Below are 21,204 nucleotides of genomic sequence, written 5' to 3' on the forward strand. Positions count from 1 at the left end.
AGAAAATTGCACAGTCAGTTCTTGAAACTGTTGTTCATAATTTTTCTATTTCCCGTTAAATGCATAAATTCACCGGTCTCAAAATTAATGCGTTTGAGTGGTCTTTAGATTTTTAAATTACGCGAATAAACGAATAAAATAACGAAGCTAACGAATAGCTACGAGCAAGTATTAAAGTTGTACTGCACCTTTGATTAACGTTCGTGATTATGGTAATCGGATACATTCATCTTAAAGATTTCCAATTATATTTCTTGATCGACAAATCGAACATTTCATTTCCCGCGAATGCTTATGCCTAACGTTTCTACTATTAATCTTTAATTTCATCTCGTATCACACTTGCTACTCCTATGATATTTCCTCTTGCAACTACACTTTTTAGGGAATTAAAATCTCAATATGGCATGTTCGTTAAATAATATCGATGTCTGTCATCGAAATCTCTAGAGAAGTCTCTCTTAAAGCGTTCTCCGTACAAAAACCTTTACATTCTGTTCTCAGAGACGATCTAAATTGTTTTCTTCCTCCGAATCTGAATATTTAATCGCAGGTAAATTTCGTTTACGTCCTGGAGCCGAGAGTACTCGGATGATAGAGAGTTGTGTCTGCTCCCCATTCGTAAGGACCTTCGTGCGGACCTAGAGAAACCATGGTGCCAGGTCCCAGCGTCGTGTGTGACGTGGCACTGACCATTCCTGGACCGGAAGAGACATAACTCAATGGTGGTCGAGACTGGTCGCGCAAACGAGCGTGTTTCACATGTCGTTTGTATCTGAAAGGAATAATTTTAAGCTGATTATAATTTTGTTCTCTGCGTGTGATTGAAGATGATATATAATAATAATACTTAAAAAGGAGCATTCACAATTGATTCTCTCTGTAATTCCCTATTTTCTATTAATTTTTATAACTAACTTGAGATCACTTTTCTTTTGCTTTTTACTGCCATACATTTTCAACTATCTAGTTGAAATTGTTTCTCTAGTTTTCCATATTCCGCTGCGTAATAATTCCTTTTATATTTTCTCTGAATTTCATTATTAATTTGTTTTTTTTATTAATAATGCAGATATGAACGACAAATTTCAGTACTATGGAGTTTTTCTAAATTACAATAGAATTCTACGTTTTTTTCTTTTCTCAATTCTTGGCAGATCTATGGAACATATAGTGACTTCAAACACTTGGTCAGTATTGTATATTATAACATTTCCATTGAAAAGTGTAAATCCCAGAAAATTACAGAAAATTACAGCTTACTTCGCGTGCATGCAGCAAAGCGCGCAGCTAGAAATCACCGCAGCAACGCCGACGAGAACCGCGATGGCGAGCACCCACATCTGCGTCATCGAGGCATCGGCTCTGGCTACCACAGCAGCGCAATTCTGCACCTTTTCCACGTGATACGTCCTGTACACTTTCTTCAACTCCTCGTTCTTCGGATCAGTCAGCAGAGCTTTCATTTCGTCCAAATCGTACGCCTCCTTCCCGACCATTTGGAAGCAGGAGCTGGTCGACGAGAAGTCCAGAGAATTATCTTCCTTCGAGTAAAACTGCGTGTCGTACACGTTGACGTTTATAGGCAGTGACAGAGCTTGTTGCACCGATTTCTCAAATTCCTCCAGTGTCTTCCTGACCTCTACGGGCGGCTTCGAAAACACAAACTTCAACATGTCCCTGTCGCGTAGCAAAAATATCCTCAGAGTGATATTCGTCTCTCTGCCAAGGGTAACCGAGTTATTGGCTGTGACGATGATCTCCATGTAACCATCCGCGTAGCTAGACATGGAACCGGTCGTTCTCAGTTCACCTGTCTGAGGGTTCAGCGACAAATGCGAGGGAATCTGTCGTTTAGACATGGACGGATCAACGAGAGAAGTGAAAGAAGCCTTGCCCATGCTATAATTGATCGGAAAAGCGTCAGAGTCGGCATCAGAGGCTTCCAATGTGATCAGACTCGTGTCTATTGGAACGTTCAAACGCACGCCTAACGTGACGTTCTCTTTCTTAAACTTTGGCCTGTTGTCGTCGATATCGAGAACCTTGACGAGGACTTGTCTCTCGGATGGATCCTGTCGATTGTAAGGCTTCGGGACAACGTCGCTCTTTCGGAACGACGAGAAAGGGAAACACTTAACAGTAAGCAAATGTCGATCAGCTGTCTCTCTGTCCAAACGACCGTTCGATCTGATGATCGCCGAATTGTTCTCCAGGCGCTCTACGATAAACAGACCAGCCTCGTTTCCGTAGACGATCGAATAATCGATCATCCCATTCTCTCCGATGTCTTCGTCAATCGCCTCGATCCCGCCAACCTTCGATCCAATTGGCTCCTCTTCGAATATCGTCAGTTCTACAGGCGGACTGTCCAGGTTCCGTTTGAAATGAGGCTTGTGGTCGTCGATGTCACTCACGATCACTTGGAGAACCCTGGTTGCCTGCTGAGGAGGACTTCCCAGGTCTTGCGCCACTAGTATCAACGTGTAACTGTCCTTTGTCTCTCGATCCAGTAATTTCCTAGTGGTAATCAAGCCGGTCTCGCTGTTGATCCTGAAGGCACTCGCGTCTTTACCGAAGTTTCCATCCTCGAGGAATTTGAAAGTGATCTTCCCGTTGGGTAAGTTTGGATCGTCGGGATCTGAAGCTACGACTTGGAACACCGGGCTGCCGATCGTTGAGTTCTCGGCTACGTGTGCTACTTCCTCGAGAGTGGGTCTGATGAAAAGGGGAACGCCATCGTTGCTCACTACATCGCCGATGTACAGAGTCAGGATCACGTCGGAGTAGAGCTCCGGCTCGCCACCATCCTGTGCTCTGATTCGCATTATGTACGGCTCCGTTCTTCCTTTGCCTGTCAGTTCTCGAGCCGAGTAAATTTCCCCGGTCGTGTGATTTATTTCGAACAGTCCTGGAATTTTCACTTTCATTCAATTTTGGAGTCTCTTCACGTTTCATTTTGTTTATTCGAAATTAAAAAAAACAATAAAAGAAATTAGTGCAACACGAGAATAGAATAAATAGAATCACCAGTTTTATAAATTCTAATTTCAAACATGGTTCTGAATATTCTGAAAAGCACTGATGCTTCGAAAAGTGACAAGATGTTGCTTACCACTTGCTTCGCCCTCGTCGATGATTTCATAATTAATTATCCCTCCGTTTCCTTCGTCCGGGTCTGTGGCCGTGATGTTCACTACATTGACACTTGATGGAGCGTTCTCAGGTATCACGGCTGTGTACGATTCTTGCTCAAACGTCGGGGCGTTGTCATTGACGTCTAAAACGTCTACGGTGACCAAAGCTCTGGTGCTTCTCTGTTCTGCTCCACCTTGAGGGATGTCCGATGCAACGACGTAGAAACGAAGAACCGACTGTTTCTCCCTATCAAGCGACGTATTGGTTGCAATCTGTACAAATAAATTTAATATGCATTAATTAATAAGCTTGACATACACACAAACGTCTGTAAAATAGTATGATAAATAAATTCATTTACCTGAATGTTTCCAGTTATTGGCTCCACCTCGAACATGTTGGCGTTCTCTCCGACTAAAGAGTATCTCACCTCGCCATATCCTCTTTTAACTTCCTGTTCCGTACTGGAACTATCCATATCCGTGGCTCTGACGTTTAATACGATCCTCGAAGGCTTTGCTGATTCTAATACAGAAATTTTGTAGTCCTTTTGCGTAAATGTAGGACTGTTGTCGTTCGTATCTTGCACTTCGACCATTACATTGGCCTCGGACATCTTTCTCGTTATCTCGTAATCCCGTGCTAATGCACGCACTTTAAACCGAATGAACTGAAAATTTAGAATTTAGGTTCTATACATTTAGAATTTATCTCTAGAGTTTAAGGATTTAGCTTTAAAATTCTAGTCTTTCGAATTGAAATAAATACTAAAAATTAGCTTCAGAAATATAATTCACGCAGCTGGAATGAATATTGAAAATGAGCTTTAAAATTGGAATTTGCAGAATTGAAACAATTATAAAAACACATCTTTGGAAACTACGGTTTGTAGAATTGAAGTGACACTTTGAAATGGAAATTTACCTTCTGATTCAGAGCTTCGTAATCCAGCCTCTTACTCAGAACAACGTTTCCACTTTGAACACCGACGTTCACGTAACCCTCGTCATCATCTTCCCTCACCAGTTCAAATCTCTGAACAGCATAGCCAGTGGTAGGTTCTTTAGCTGACAGCATTAACAAAGTGGTACCGAGAGGTTGTTCCTCTGGCACAGAAATCCTGATTGTGGGATTATTAGGCGACCATCCTGGATTCGTAAACGTTGGATTGTCGTCGCTGTATGCTTGGATGTAAGTCGTCACCTCGACCTTTGTAATCTGCTTCTCTTTGTCAGTGATAGCATTTAGATCTTGCACTTGAACGGTCAAGATCACTACCGCAGCCACTTGATAGTCTAATACGCGATTTACCGTAATTAAACCACTTGAGGAATTTATTCGAAATGCCGTTTTGTAATCGTAGGAAGTTGTGCTCTTAAGAGCTACGCCGGTTTTGTCGACAGCTCTGATAGGTTCTACCAAAGAGTACTCCAAATAGGCGTCCGAGTCCGGATCTGTTGCTACTACCTTCAGTACTGGTTCACCTGTTTTTTAATTGTCGATCATTAACATGATAATAATGCAATTTACACTTGATAATCTTATCGTTACTTAACATAATTCTTAGTTAACTTTCATTTGCAATAGCATGGAAAAACATCCAGCTTTCTTTACTTCATTATATTCCAAAGTATAAGTCATATTTCAAAAAATGTTTTTCTAATATTAAACACAAAGAGACACTAGTACGTAATTACTATAATTTTAACAGAAATGTTTGAAATATAAAGTGAAGATTCAATCTAACTATGGATTATAAAACGAATGAAAGAATGAAATTGTACGATTCAGGAAGTGATCAGCGTCGCGTTAATTAAATTAAGTTAAGTTAATAAATAGAAAGATCGCTTTCTATATTTTCGATCAATAAACCTACCGATAGGTGCCCTTTCTGACACGTAAACTAAATACGTCGACTCGTTGAACATTGGTGGTTTATTGTTCACATCTACCATATTCACTGTAACAGTTGTCGTAGCGGTTTCTCTAACGGGTGTGCCAGAGTCTATAGCGTAAACAATTACTTCGTATTTCTCTCCTCCAGTTTCCAAATCCAATCGAGCATCCGGCGAAACCGTGATGACACCAGAACTAAACGATTCAAAACAAATTTTTAACATTCAACATTATATTAACATTATCCCAGATTTTCGACAAAATATTTACCCACATGAATATTTGTGACAATGACTTTTTTTTCTACCTTTGGTGAATTATACTACAGGAATATAAATTATAGCATGAATCACCTGGGATCTATGACAAAATTGTCCTTAGCACCGGAAGCGATGTGGTACTGCAACAAGCTGTCTCTTCCGTCAGGGTCGTTTGCCACGACTCTAATGACTTCCGTTCCAGGTGAGGCGTTCTCTAGCAATCTCGCTCGATAAGTACTAGGTCCTGGTAAATTGGACTTGTAATTTCCACGGAAGACGGGCTTCTGGTTACCAGGTACTCCGACTCTGACCAATAGTTTCGCTTCAGAAGATAATGGCGGCGTTCCAGCGTCCGTAGCACGAATCACTAGTTCGTAGATACCTCTTTCCGTGTCGTCTGAACGCACTGGTTTCGCCATTGTCACTTCCCCGGTATCTGGATTTATCTGTAGAAAAAACATTATCAATTCGCCACCAGTGTTGTAATCTTATTGAGAGTAAAGTATTTAATATTTAATACATGTTACGTAAACAAGTGCAACTGATAATCTTTATAACATGAAAGATACAATTTAAAGTCATGTCGTATAATTTTTGTAAATAATTTAAATTAGTTTTAGATAATAAAATATTGTACGTCGCCTATTGCTTTTAATTTTTCTATTTAGTAATTCGGTAATTTTTTTAACAATATTCTATAATAATTTGCAAACGAAACTGATACAGATTTGCCATTTTTAGTCACTATATATATTTTTATTCCATGGATCATTAAAATTATTTGTTCGATTATTAATTAATATACCTTGAAAACATCGTTCGTCATGCTGTTATGCGAAATAATGGAGTACGTCACTTTTCCATTTCCTTGTGCTGGGCCATCGACGTCAGTCGCTCTGACAAACATCTGTGGATCGAAACTCGTCGCTCCTTCTCTAATCGTTCTCGTGTATTCATTTTGTTCGAACACCGGTTTATTGTCATTAACATCGTCCAATTCTATCAGAATGTTTACAGCAGACACTCTTCCGCCTCCGTCTTTAGCCTCCATCGTCAATGAATACGATTTTTGTACTTCGTAGTCCAATGGCTTCGCTACTGAAATTCCACCTGTCTTTGGATTGGTTTTGAACTTATCAGCGCCAAAGCCACGCAGAGTGTAAGTCAATTCTCCGAAAGAACCACTATCGTAATCTCTCGCGAACACATTGCCAAATCGTGTGCCTATCTCTGCGTCTTCTGGCACGGATAATTTGTAGATTGACTGAGAGTACTCGGGACTATGATCGTTGGCGTCCATTAATTCCACGTGAACTCTGCTTGTGGCCACCTGGAATTTATCCCAAGTAGATTTTACACGTTGACGCGTCTATTAAAGCGGTATTAGTAGGAAATAAATTCAAAAATTAGTGGAGACATGCTTTAGTCTTAAGTGTGGTGAAGATCTTGTGTTAAAAAAGATTTCCAAGTAGACTGCAGTTATTTATGCGACTTCAAAAGATAAAACCTAGACAGAAATTCGTTTCATTTATAAAATATTAATATTGTGCAAGTGTCTCTTGTGCTCTAAATATTTTATAGACCTTCGCATTTTCAAATACAATTAAACGGTCACATAATTAAATTCCAGAAATTTCTTCCAACTACTGAAATATTACAATAATACAAAAAACTGTATTTCGGATTCATTCTAATACAGTTTTTGTATTATTGAAAAATTGCAATAATACAAAAACTGTATTTCAGATTCATTCTTCATTCTTTGCATCTTCGAATCTCCCACAAATACATAAACATCCATAACCCGTTTACAAATAATCGAATCCGTACCACTTCGCCTGCAACGAGCGCAACAACCTCGAATTCAAGCTGCCTCCTGGAAGGATCGTCCACGTCGTAATCCAGCACGTCGACGTCTTTCGCTTTGACCACAACCGGCACACGACCTTGAGCTTCCTCAGGACTCACAACGAAAACTTCACTAACTCCAGGATAATCCGGAGTGTCCCTAAGGGCCAATGTGTACTTGGCGTTCTCCCCAACGTCCCCGTCGCTCACTATCATGTTCAATCCCGGCAAAGGTGTATCTTTGCCTATGTCCTCCGAGATTTTGATGTTGAAATACTTCTCGTTGAACACGGGCATCAGATCGTCGACATCTGTGACGACGATCGTGACGATCGAGGTTGCCGTGTCAGCTGGGATCTCGTTGTTGATCAATTCCGTGGCTTTCACTTGGAACGTATAAATGCCACCATTCTGCAGGATTCTTGGATCCTCTCGGTCGAGGGAAACGTTGCTTGTAACCAGTTTGCCCACCGTCACGTCGCCCTCTCTCGACACGTCGAGATCAAAGTGACCTGATTCCTCGTCCTCGAGAGTTAACAGGAGAGCTCTCGGCTCGCCCGTGTCACCGTCGCGCGCTCTGATTGTCAGGATCGTGTGACTAGCTGGCGTGTTCTCCGGAAGTGCCGCGCTGTACGGCGCATTCAGGAACACGGGTGGCTGATCCTGAAAGCGATTCGCACAATTTAGTTTCAATTCAATATGCAACGTGCGGCTGGAATTTCTCGTTTCGATTAATTCGACACACCATTCTTTTTGACCAGAGACAGTATACTGTCAACTGACGTAGAAATTACGCACTCGGTTAATTTTACTCGTCACTAATTAATTTCCGATGTGAAACAGTATTTCTTCACGATAAAAAATTTTCACGTCGAAACTTTCCTTAATTAATATCGGGTAAAAATTGAAAAACCCTGCTTTTAACTTTTTACTATGATATATTGTAATATGCAACGTTGTCCTGACTTTTACTTTACTTTTACTCGTGATATCATTTCAATCAGGAATACGCTTCATACGTATTTTATTTTCAAACATTCATCGTCGAATGTATACTTCAAATCTGCATTTTCTTGCACTGAGCATCTACTGTCAAATAAACAACTAAACGCAACTACAATCCTACCCAGTCAATTTCCTACTCGTCCAGCGTAATTCTTGATTCCGCGATTTTCAAGAATCAATTAAAGCAATCAGAGACCGTTACTTAACGCAGGATTTCGTGAACGATTAAAACGAGAACGTTTACCGTTCCGGTGAAAGTTGTTTCGCGAACAACGCAACGAACAACAAATGACCGAGTGATTCGCGAACAGAGTCACTGGGTAACGGCCCGCGCTTTCCCAGGTTTAGATTATCGCAAACGATCTTGCTAACCAATACGGAATGATCGCGTTGAATGTACAGTTACGTCCGTGGTTATGATCGAGACCCACTTACCTGAACGTCGAGAACGTCCACGGCTACTGTTGCCCTGGCTTGTAACCTCTTCGAGACGTCGCTGGCACCGTCCACAGCCAGCAGGTTGATCAAGTACGAATTCCTCCTCTCGTAGTCGAGCGACTTCGACAGAGTGATCTGCACGTCGTACTTGCCCTCTGCCAACTGAGAATTGTACAATTTGTCACTTGATAACATTATCATTGAACAACCTTGGGAACGAAACTCAAACAATTTATTTCTTTTTCCAATTTGACAAATCTTTTCATTCAGCAATTAGATAACAGAGAGGCCCAAGTATAGAAAATAAATAACAGATTGTGAAGAAAAGTACGTGGCTGAGAAATCAGAGATGTCAGGATGTAAGAAAATTTAAAGACAATACAACGCAGAGAGAATTTCTTTTCTTTTTTTTGTAAAGGAATGTTGTTAATATTTCTACCTTTTCTGTGGAAACGTCGAAGACCTCGCATACGTCATCGTCTCGCGACGTGGAGACGCATTCCACGTGAACATCAGCGTTTACACCGCCATCGCGATCCGTGATCGTGATGGTGCCAGGAGGAACTAGCAGACCACCCACGTGTGCGCTTTCTGGCACCCTGGCTGCATAAGGCCTGCCGTGATACACCGGTGGATTATCGTTTTCATCTAGCACCGCTATCTCGCGCCGAAGGGACACGGTGTTGGGCTCTGATCCTGCGATCCCTTCATCTAAGAGAACAAATTTCTTTTAATATTTCTTCTGTTGTTAGATAAGCAGTCTTGTGCCTCTTAAACAGGAGCGGCGAAGAATTCTTTATTTAAGAAAACTACAAGTGAAATTAAATTCTAATACATGGAGGACTTAGAAACTAAACAATATGCAGTTGCTCGTGAAAGTGTTCGAACACAAAATTTCTGATATTCGAGAAATTGTTGACATTTGAGTATTTCATTTTGTTGTAATTTCGTAAAAAGACATCATACTTTCAAAATATATCATTCATTTTATTCCAAGATGTTTTTTACACTGTGAGCAATGAGTAAAAAAGTGAAGACACCTCTCCTTTTGAAAACGTAATAAATTATCATAGTATGTGAAAAATTTTCTTCGTGATTGAACTCATTATCGATTTGAAGAATAAAGTCTCTCTTTTGTAACAATTCTTCAAAACTTGCTTTTGCCATTTTTCTTGCCATTTTATTAAACTTTAAACGTCGGTCATTCCTCGAACATCAAAAATTTAATGTTCAAACATTTTCATGTTGACCAAATGTTTTAAATAAGTATAAACCTTGCATCTAACAGTAGCCGAAATTGAAAGTCGAAGATTTCAAATTAGATGTAGAAACTTCGTCGAAATTTAATTGCATAATCAAGTGATTATCATTCTATCAGTGTACGCAGTTGTCTAATGCCCTACATAACGTCGTTTATCGATTGATATTCCACCGTAACATCGTAACGGGACACCAGTAAAAGCAGTATAGTTACCCGTTATGCTGATGATCACTTCGATCAAGTCCTGGATCTCCCTGTCTAGCGCCTTTCGTAGAACAACGACACCGCTGTCCCGATTCACAGTGAAATATTCACCGCTGATCGAGTAATGTAACTTGGATCCTTCTGGATCTTCTCCCTCGAGAGTGTACACAGGTGCACCTGGAGGTGTCCCTTCCGACACAGCCAGTCTGGCCATGTCGCCACCTTGCACGAAATGCGGCGCTCTGTTGATCACCTGACCCCATGACGGAGACCACGTGGAGAGGATGAAGAGTAAAATCGTCCACATCGTCACCTGCCAGTTAACAAGACGAATTACGTTTATTATTTATTTTTTTCGTTGAAAATTTTATACTGGATGAAACGACTGATGTAACGTTTCTAGGATTTTCAGTAATAACGTGTGACTCGAGAATTTTTTACTCCTATTGTGCAACGCACGTTAAATGTACAATAAATACAAAAAGTATTTAGACACCTATCTTAGATCTTAGATCTAAGAATATTAAATTTGGCATTGTTCCTGAGAAAAGAATCTGAGAAAGTTTCATTGAAAAATAAAGAGCATGTACAAATGATCCTTGCAGACGTTGTATCTTTTTAATAACTGCACGGTGTTGTTAGAAATATACACAGTTTTAATATATTTTTTCAATAGAGACGTCACCTGCACTCACGTGCGTTGCATCGTCAAAGAAATTAATTTCTTTTACTTTTAATATTAATCAGAACTTTAACGTACAAAATGTTAACAGCAATTCCTCATTTACAAACTCAAGCTTAAAATACAATAGAGACTTGTATTTGCATTTATGATTAAAGATTGTTGAATTTTGATGAGACGTTTGATATCACAAAATGCATAGTCTTACATTCTTCGCTATGTAATTTAAGGGTGATAATTAGCACTCGTAACGCTGCTGAATAATATATGTACACAAAGGCCGTTATTAGCATCAGTAGTTGACGTTGAATAATAGTTACTTAGAAGACAATTAGAAAGTGGATTCAAAGATGGAAATGTTGGAGATGTAAGGGGAACGAGTCTACAATTTATGCTTGGGACTTTCATTAGAAACATAAATTGGAACAAAAAGTTTTATGTATAAAAATGCGCTCTCTCTTGCGTGATAGATAAACGCTTCCTGTATCGCGATTCGTCACGATTCCGTTCACTTCCGGTCATCGAAACAACCGTATTTCAGATAGTAATTGTGCACGTTTAAATAATTTAAATAAGCAATATCTAAACACATTAATGACAGTATTCTCTTACATGAAACTGGCAAGAAAAAACGAAGCAGAAAGAGAAAGCAATATTTGGATTTAACATTTCACGATGAAATATTTGCAGAATACTGCAATTTTTAATTTCTTCTGTGAATATAAATAAGAAGAAAATTTTGCACAATTATAAATAATTCGGAGTTTCTGTTACAAAATTATAATAGACTTATACGAATCGCTTAGAAACTAAATCGGCTTGTCCAATTATAATGCATGACAAAGTGACAATTGCAGTATTTCCCTGGAAATTTTTGCAATATACTCGTATAGAATGCTGAAATATTTATAGCGTTGATTAAAACAAAAATAAAAGAAATAATTAAAAATCGTTCGTAATCGTAACGATAATTGATCACACAGCGAACAAGTATCACTCGGTCAATGGCTCGATCAACGTTCTCAACTAAAAAGGAAACCATCGAGGAGCTGAAACGACAGGCGAGCTCTCAAGTGCTGTTTAAAATAAACGTCCGTGCGTTTGTTTCTTGCATGCGGCTGGGATCAATGCACGCCGGTCCCTGGTTGGAAAATGCAAAGAGCAAAGTGGGCAGGGAAGAGGAAATAGTTAAAGCAGCGCGGAGGATGCAGCGATCTATCGAATCCACCGGTTTCCACCCATATAGAACGTTGCGGCAAACGAGCCGCGTTCTTTCTACGTCGTCCGGAGAAAAATGCTTTGAGGCGAACCACCGGCGGTGCAACCACCGAGTACAGTGACTGAATGACTCCCACCGGGTGAGCATGGTCAGTGAAAAGCCGTTAGAAATCAGATTCCATTTCAGGAGTTCGCGGAACTCTCGTACCGTGATACGTAAATTGAATCGTTCTGTTAATTGTCTGAACATTTATCTGCGTCTTGAGTATCACTCTTCTTGTTTTTTTTTTTTTTTTTTTTTTTTTTAATGGAAACTTGACGAGGTCAAAACGATGGAAAACAATGTATCATAAGCGAATCTTGGACGATTAAATTGCTTTAATATAGTGAAAAAATGTAAATGTACGTAGCGACTTTACATAGTAATTATTGAAGAAATTATTGGAGTGGGAAATTTTATTTAGGAAATTAAAATCATGAATCTGAAATGGCTAAGAAATTATACAAATAGAAGATTATATATTGGAGAGTATTATGTGCAGGAAAAGGAGACCGATAAAATTCTCTTTAAAGCTCTATATACCACGTACCCAATATTTTATTATATAAATTTAAATATTATAATATTATATAAATAATATTTTACTATATATTATATTTATAAATTTATAAATTTAAATATAATATTATATAAATAATATTTATTCAAATATAATAATATATAAATAATATTTTATTATATAAATTTTTGAGAAAAGCTATATTTTTACTAAAAAAAATGTCGGTCCTTTAAAGGAATAAGAAAATACTTTTGATGTATCCGAAAAATGTGCAGAATTGAGAGTTACTGCAATAAATGCAATTTTTAAGTGAAGAGATCTCAGCAAGGTATTCTAGTGGATTTCAGATTTCAATGACAAAGAAATTTCAAATTTAAGAAAATACTCTATAGAAAAAATTAAAGAAATATTCCAAAAGAAAATCTACGTGCATAAAAGATTCGTACAAAATTTATTATTCTGTAAATTAAATTTCGTTACTATTTTAAACCTGGCTAAATGCCAGGATTTAGTTTATAACCTACTCGTCGAACAAGGAAATTTCGAACCGTAAAATATAAGTTTCCACCGCGGTCTTCGTTAATCAAAATGTGCAATGATCGATTATGTTTCCTTTCGGTAAAGCAAACATTCTAAATGCTTTCTTTTTGCAATCGTAGGCGTGAAATAATCTTCCAGCGTGATTTCAAGATCAGGATGCGAAATTTCATGGGCCAATGAATAGCCTGTACTAACGTTACACAGTTGCTGTTACGATCTGCGCCGTAACTTTCTAGTAGAGCCTCCAGACAGATTCTGAACAAAAATGTTGCACAACAGCATCGGTTGAAATAAATGCAGACTGTTGCGTTCCTTCATAACTCTCACTCGAGACAAACAGTTTCAGTGGAATCGAAACCACCACTCGGTTATTAATATCTTTCTGCTTGCGTTTAAAATAAATTGCCGCGACTATGTTATTACTGAATTCGAGGAGAAATGATAAATCGCTAGGTTAATCGAAAATTTAGATAGATTGCAGAATTTCATACAGAATGTATGTTAGAAAGAGATTTCTATCATTAGAATTAAAATAAACAATCTAATGAAAGAAAAAGCATATGCTTTTTTTATTTATCCTTACAATGACAGATTTATCACAGGATTGTATTTAATTTGGAGGATTCTGAAATTATTCATTCTAAGGGTCTTCTTTCTTGGTAAATTTCTGTTAAGAAAAGTTTCATATTTTACTAGATAATGATAATAATTACTGTTATTTAATTTAGAGAATTCTACAGCTATTCATTTTGGTAGATTCAATGGGAACTGTTTGGGAGCTAAAAGTAAGACGTGGGAAGCGAAAAGGAACAGACAACGACTATAGGACAGTAGACAAGCGATTTTCTGCTGACTTCGTGCCACTGGCTGACTTCCGTATTCAGAAGACTGTTATCAAGTATTGTCTTCTTAATTATTATCATGCGAAGCTACCGGAGATTTCGTATGAAGACTGGAAAGGCAGGAAATGTGCTACCTATTTAGAATACTTCTCACCATTACGTCGAAATTACGTCGAAATATTAATTATAATATCCATTTTTAGTATCTTTAGATATCCTGAGAGACGAAAACACTGTTTCTATGATCTTAAAAGGTGGCTAAACTCGAGAATGTTTGTATGAACTTTATGGTTTATATTTGTAGAATTCACATGAAGTCATACTTATTCAAGGATTCGTGCATCACAGTAGTCTAACAATGGAGAAAGGCAGCATCTATTAGAGAAGCCATTTATAGCACATTGACACAAATTTTTCATACGTTATAACGTTTATTATACTTAGATAGTATAAGTACAGTTACACTTTCAACAAATTTATTTTTCGAAGAATAATTAAAAAAAATACTTCACCTACTTTACATAATTAACAGTACTTCTCAACCATCTTTAAATTCCCTATGCGTAAAATCTTTAATTTAGTATTCTAATTAATATGTTGTTATACTTATTACACCACTGATAATATTAGCAATATTTTCAGCAAACAATTGTACAGTCGAAAATCAAACTTCTCTCAAATTTTCCGCACTTCTAATTTAGATTCAAACATTCCCTTGTCTTAGGAAACTTTGAAAAAAGTATCATAAAATAATTCAATATAAAATATTTAAAAAAATATCATAAAATAATTCAATGTAAAATATAAAATATAAAATGTAATTTACATACTTACGATTGACGTGTTTTAATGATTAAAATGCTAGACGAATGGTAAATAGAAATTTTCATTTTAATTTACTGAATTAGTTTACACAGTGAATATTTCCCTTTTTTTCATAGCTGAGCAGTGTGGAAAAGGAACGTCGAACGGAACATTCAGCTCCGTGTTTCTACGTAGAAGAACCTTGAGTAGAATGTTCAATAATAATCAGATCCGCGATATTCCAACATTGTACTACGATTACTAAGGTTTACAACGCGGAAAATCATAAAGCGTTAAAACCTATGGTTAACGGTGTACTTCCATTATCCGGAGACTATGTACAAGGCACGGAACACTTTAATTGCAATTATCAGCGACGAAACGTAAAACGCTAGGTTAATCGATGGATTCAATAAGGCTGGTAGGGAAATATTCACGGATCGCGCTTCCGCGATTCACCATAAAACACTCCGTGAAATCCGTCAGAAATGTTGAACGGAATCTTACGTCGCGAGTGGAACGATCATCGAGCACAATAGAGCTATTAAACGCGATTATCTCAAATACAAAGTAAAGTAATGTTTGACGCAAAGAAGTTTGTTTAAAATTATGAAGAAGAGCGTAGAAAATGAAATTGCTCGAATAAAAATAGAACACCGTGTTCTATTTAATAATGGACGAGCCCATTATCCATGATGTTTAAACGAAGTTCGAGTTCACGACGGCGTTGTCTTGTGTTTCTTACGAATTATACTTGATGGTAACTGCCGCGATGCATGCAATTTGCTGTTCAGAGTTTAACTGCCCGTGTTTCGTTATATGGGTCATCGTGATTCAAAACATGGTTTAAATAACAAGATGAAAGCATTCGGTGTGCCTCAATTTCGAAATAAAAGTGGTCGTTACCTTCAATCAATTCGAAACGACGAAATTGATCTGCTCGTTGGCTAGGGGAGAGAAAAGTGCTATCTTGCACTTTTGCAAACAACATTTACGCGCACGTGATATTATATTCAATTATTTACTCGCTCGTTATATTCGTTTATTTTATTAATACGACTTAATTATGCAACTGCTATCTTTAAAGCTACCATCGATCAAGACGAAGTATCAAAAACTGAAAATGATACTCTACAATTAAACAATAAACTGTGAGAAATTGTTCCCTTGTCGCAATAATTTGTCAATTTGTTACTATATTAAAACAGCTTCGCTATTTTGATTCAATCTTTAAAAAGAATTTATAGTTAGTATCAATCCAGATGATATTATTGAATATATAAAGAAATTTAAAATACAGAGATATTTGAAGAATTCATTGTTCGAGTTATTATAAAATTTTGCAACATTTCAAAATTATAATTATAATTCGAATAATTTATTGCAACGAAAATGTCAATGAAACGAGCATGAACTTGTAACGTTAAATTTGACTCAACAGAATTAACGATTACATAATTAATATTTTACGATTCTTCATAAACATGAATAACAACACTGTATATAAATTGAGTTCAATTTCATGGCTTGTTATTGATCAACGAGGAAATCGGTTTCGTCATTGGTTAAATATATCTCGTCATTAATTATGCGTTGCCGGAATTAATTTCTCTGATAGAAAGCTTTTCTTCTCGAGGTTTGCTTCCGTACGTTTATGGAAAGCAAAGAAACAGGAAGAAATTATTTGTTGCGGCGCACAGCGATGTGTCACGAATTCGCTGAAGTAACTATTATTCATCTTTTCAACGCGATGCGTGTCCGAATGCACTCGAAACACCGCAGAGAAACTCGTATGCATTAAGCGCTCGTTCGATAAATTATTCTCCATCTGGGTCGATTGTAAAAAAAAGATAATTTAGCTCTCGTTCCACATTTGGTAAGATTAAAAGTACCGAATCATTTGTCGTAATGTTCGTGATCATTTAAAGAATTGTTGCAGCTCATTTTCGTCTCTCTTAGACTCTCTTGCGACAACGATTTATATTACTGTACACGTTGACACACAACGATTGCGGACTTTTATTTTGCAAGATTATTTACAGAATTTACATTTACAATTTCATATCAAATAGAACGATCAGCTGGATTTGTATAATTTACAAGTGAATTTACAATTTATATAATAGCAACTTGTAACACGTAACTCGCAAAGTTCCTTTCTTTCAATTCAATTGCGTAACAAGGAAATCCAAAACTATTCAGTAACGAATAGAAATAAATATGAATATTCATCATCATTTGCAATTCTGCTTTTACTTATTTTCATGGTTCACGTGTACAATAGCAGATTACATAATATCGCAATACTACCTGCAAAATACCTGTTCTAAATCCTCTAAACTGACGATCCTGAACAAATACTTCATCTCTTTCACACATAAGCAAAGAACCGAGACACTGTGCGCACACACAATAATCCCAAAATTCACCAAAGTCCACAGTGCAGTTGACACGTGGCGAACAATTTTCTATACCCTGTTCTCATCTTTGAAACCAATTTTTCGGAGAAATCTTCTCGCAAATAAGTCACCTAGTTGACCGAGATAACGGTGGGAAACCGCGTGCCAAGCACGACTCTCGATAACGATTTCGAAACGCGTCCCTTATGAAATTTCGCGGACCGCCATCGCAGTGGCACCGGTCAAGCCGACAAACATTGGCGTAGGATTTCTCTTTTTCTCCCCTTTTCTGTTTCTTTCGCGAGTGCAGCGTCCGGCTGGACGCCGATTTTCTCTTCGACAGCGCGAAAAGCAAACGAGTACGCGCGGTTAACTGTTCCGCGCTAGTCGTACGAGCCACCGAGACGTCCTAGACTCGTTAAAACCGCCGAGAAAGGCGAAGAGGAACGGAGGAGTCGGGCGACAGAAAAGCGAGAGCAAGACGAGGCAGACGAGAAAGAGAAAAGAAAAAAAAAAAAAGAAAAACCGTTATAGAAGGCCCCTTCTACGATCCACGCCATTACGTTACGCGTCTGGAATCCTGACACTGTGTGACCAGGTGATGCGCAGGATGAATGGCTAAGAAAAGTAGTATACTGCCACGCGCTTCGTTCTGCCACCACGTCTTCTACAATTTTTCTTGCTCCGCTCGTGTTTCCGATGTGTACAGGATCGTACAGGTTGTTAATACATTTTTAATATTTTTGATATCGAAGCTATCGAGTTGTTTAATAAGTGGCGAGGTACATTGTAGATGAACGATCGTTATTATGGTGATACGTTGAAGGTGAACAAGTGAAGATATTTATGTTACTGGCTTTTTAACGCTCGATATTTGTAATCTGCTAAGGGCATGTGTGCAATTGGAAAAAATTGATTTTATCGAAATTGTAATAATACTTACGAACAATCTTTGTGGAATTTGATATTTCAATTGCTGCGAAATTAATTGCAAAACTTCTGAAGAGTGTTTTTAATATAACATAGTGTTTCTATAATATTCTTATTGTCAAGCATAGAAAGTTATGTCAAGAATCTAAGAACCTAAAATACCCAAGAAAACCTAAGAGAATGTAAGAATTCAGGTATCTAAATCTAAATCTAGATCTTCAAGTATCTTAAATCCCTAGAAAATTAAAATCAAAGAATCTAACAACCTAAATTTAGTACTAACACAAATCACTCTGTTAGTATTGTTGCAAATAATCATATTTAGAGGAAGATGAAGAAATATTTGATGATGATGAATAAACGTTTCTACGTATCAGCAAACCATAGAATGATAAGAAAAACGTTCTCTCTTCTCACCGATCGTTCAAGAAAGCTGTTGATCGTAAGAAAATTTATCGAACAACCTTGAGAGCCGCGAGATCGGCATGTGCGAGAAAATCAAACGATCAATCTCTCAGCGTGCATGTATGTATGTTTAAGCTTTTCCTACTCCACGAACTTGACACCGGTTCCTTGAAACCGCGACTTCGACTAGTGCACTCGCTGGTCAGACTGGTTTCCCTCGAACTGGCGAAAACGGTGACGAGGGTTTGTCATTATCCTATTATTTTTGAAAGGAACGCGTAACAATTTCAATATCCTCTAACAAATCTATCTGCATTCCATCCAACAGGATTGACCAGTTTTAACTTTTCACTTTCCCAACCTTTTCGCGGACTATTTACATGATTGATTTCGATTGGTGAAACAAAATTTCTAGCAAATAATTCCAACTATCTCTCTGATATAAAGGTCAAGGGGACACCAACAGAAATCGAAATTTTTAGCATCGATGAAAATTGACCTCAACTTTACCAGAATATAGTATGTTTATAACTTCGTTTCGTCGGTCTGATTCGTACCCAATTTAAACCAAATTCTGGTGCAATAGCTTGCGTTTCGAGATAGTAGCTCCAATAGTAGCACGTGACTAAATTGAAAACAGGAAACCGGGACGTGCATGGATGTCAATGGATTTCAATGGATGATACGTTGTGCGTCTTTCATTCTTTCAGACGTCTATCTGCTTGATTCATAATAAAATTATTAACCATTTAACACACACGATATTTCGTGATTGTATTTCTCGCTATTTATCTTCATAAAGGATCAATTCAGGTTATAGAAAAAAAAAAAAATATATATATATATACATATTTACATAATTATATATTCTATAAAAAAATCTACTGCTACATCTACTTTATTATTAACTATACTCTTATATTATAAACGAACGATTTTTAACTCCAACGAAAATATAACCAGTCAGTTTCCTTATCTTGAAACAAGTCAATTCCACTTATAAACGAGAAGAAAAACTCGAGCGTTAAGAGATCATGATCTTCAATTTCTAACTCGTAACCAAATTACTCCAATATATCTATCGGAGACTAACCCAACGAAGGTTACTCCACACTCGAAGAACTAACCAAGGATCTTACCTCATAAAATCGAATCCAAGATCCTTCTTCCTCGCAGCACCGTATCAACTCATCATCACTCCACGTGTATTTCCGTTTTGGCAGTTCACTCTTGTTCCCAGAAAAATTCTACCGTTCAGAGAACAACGATCGCGCATGTAAAACAGTACCTCATGACGAGTATCGACACACCAGTGCGTTTAACACGACTCCGTACCCTCTATCCTCTCGGTTTCATGAGTCGTTGTCGTTTCGAAAAAGAACCGATGTCTGCCAGCCAATGGACAGGTCTATACTGCATCCTAAGGAGGTATGCGGCCTCTACCATGGGAGTGGAAGGAATGGAGAGAGAGAAATAGCTCGGCCACGAAGGAGAGACTACAGTCCGTGCTCGGTAACTGCGAGCGAAAGGGGGGCGAACCTTTTTGATTCTTTTGTGCCTCTGGCGTGCCAGGTGAGTCTCTTTCGTGGTTCCATCATGGCCGAGATCGTGCGTGAAAGATGTAGCACAAAGAGATCGAAATCTATGGAAAATTTGCGAAAACTTTCATCGGTGGTATTCTTTCTTAGAATATCTTTTCAAGATTCTGTCAGGTTTGTTCGGATGGTAAATACTGTAAAAATGTTGAATTTGGAAGATGTTTATAAAATTTGCAATATGACAAATTGCGTATTTTATCTTCGGCTCACTGTTTAATTATTTAATTATTTTCTAGAAATGGAAATCTTTTTGTCGAGTGACACAGTGTAACTTAATATTTACGTCTTTGACTCACAGTTTAATAATTAATAATAAATTGATAGTTGAACAATTATTTGCGACAAATGAAAACTTTGTCATTGTTGTAAGAATCACGAATTACTCTAAAAATCACGAATAAGTCTAAAGTTAAAAATGCTGAGCTCGTAGTTTTTCTGAATGGTTATATTATATTCTATATTTCAGAACGTTTCTCAATTAATACCTTCGAGTGGCAATGTATACTAGAAAATTTTTGCTATTAACGAAAAACTGAAACGAAAAAATTTATCACGTAACGTTCTCTATTAAGGCTGTTCAATTAATTTCCTTTGCTTTCACTGGCACTCGGTAGCTCCAAAACTAGTCCATTAAAGAGCCTCTTTGCCACAATTACACGATCCCCTCTATTTCCATCCGCGAGAAACGGAGCGGTGTTTATTATAAACTCAATTCACGTATAAGTGTCTTAATGTCCTGGTTTTTCCTATAAAAGATTAGAAAGTTCAAGCGATGGAACGAAGGAACATCAGAGGTTGCCACGAAACGTACGCAGCAATCATTCTGCAATTTTTCCGAGAACGATGTCTGTTCTTAACGTTATCGCTGTCCCATTCTCTGCACTCTGTACACTTTTCGAAACATATGCAACTACTCTAAATCAAAGTAATCTGATTAATGATTAACAATTACAACTGACGTGAAATGATTGCAATTACCGAGTAATCCAGTTATCACGATTACTGAATAATTACAGTAATCAAAGAAAATGTAATCAGTGCATGATTAACATATATTAATCACGATTAATCGCGAAATGATTACATTTTCGATTATGATTAGCAGAAATTTAGTATTATGGTAGCTAGAAGAATATTGGCCAATAAAAGGTAAATTGATCATTTATTAATCAATTA

At 37.5% G+C, this 21,204-nt stretch overlaps 1 protein-coding gene across 2 annotated transcripts; it reads right to left on the reverse strand.

Annotated features, from left to right (window-relative positions):
• Positions 1-530: 530 nt before the first annotated feature.
• On the reverse strand, positions 531-19,839 carry LOC122535747 (cadherin EGF LAG seven-pass G-type receptor 2). 2 transcript variants are annotated; one of them, XM_043667544.1, is made up of 13 exons: positions 19,570-19,839; positions 10,060-10,363; positions 9,025-9,296; positions 8,583-8,747; positions 7,125-7,805; positions 6,100-6,624; positions 5,388-5,740; positions 5,015-5,229; positions 4,063-4,622; positions 3,500-3,808; positions 3,116-3,410; positions 1,264-2,911; positions 531-775 (listed from the first exon to the last, which is right to left on the reverse strand). In XM_043667544.1, exons 2-13 carry the CDS (start codon positions 10,355-10,357, stop codon positions 565-567), a joined length of 5,532 nt encoding a protein of 1,843 aa, XP_043523479.1. In that variant the 5' UTR covers positions 10,358-10,363; positions 19,570-19,839; the 3' UTR covers positions 531-564. The 2 variants fall into 2 exon arrangements, with proteins under 2 accessions (XP_043523479.1, XP_043523472.1); XM_043667537.1 differs by lacking the exon at positions 19,570-19,839 and adding an exon at positions 17,018-17,077.
• Positions 19,840-21,204: the final 1,365 nt, after the last annotated feature.

The sequence above is a fragment of the Frieseomelitta varia genome, unplaced genomic scaffold (genome assembly GCF_011392965.1).
Source record: "Frieseomelitta varia isolate USP_RPSP 00005682 unplaced genomic scaffold, Fvar_1.2 scaffold_152, whole genome shotgun sequence".
In the NCBI taxonomy this organism is placed as follows: domain Eukaryota; kingdom Metazoa; phylum Arthropoda; class Insecta; order Hymenoptera; family Apidae; genus Frieseomelitta; species Frieseomelitta varia.

Bases quoted from the DNA above. Each gene is read 5' to 3' on its own strand.
- LOC122535747 (XM_043667537.1), bottom strand. From the start codon at position 17,062: ATGAAGTATTTGTTCAGGATCGTCAGTTTAGAGGATTTAGAACAG. The intron at 3,411-3,499 runs GTAAATGAATTT...TTATTTGTACAG, and splicing joins CAATAACTGGAAACATTCAG to ATTGCAACCAATACGTCGCT. The intron at 776-1,263 runs GTAAGCTGTAAT...TATTCCTTTCAG, and splicing joins CTTTGCTGCATGCACGCGAA to ATACAAACGACATGTGAAAC.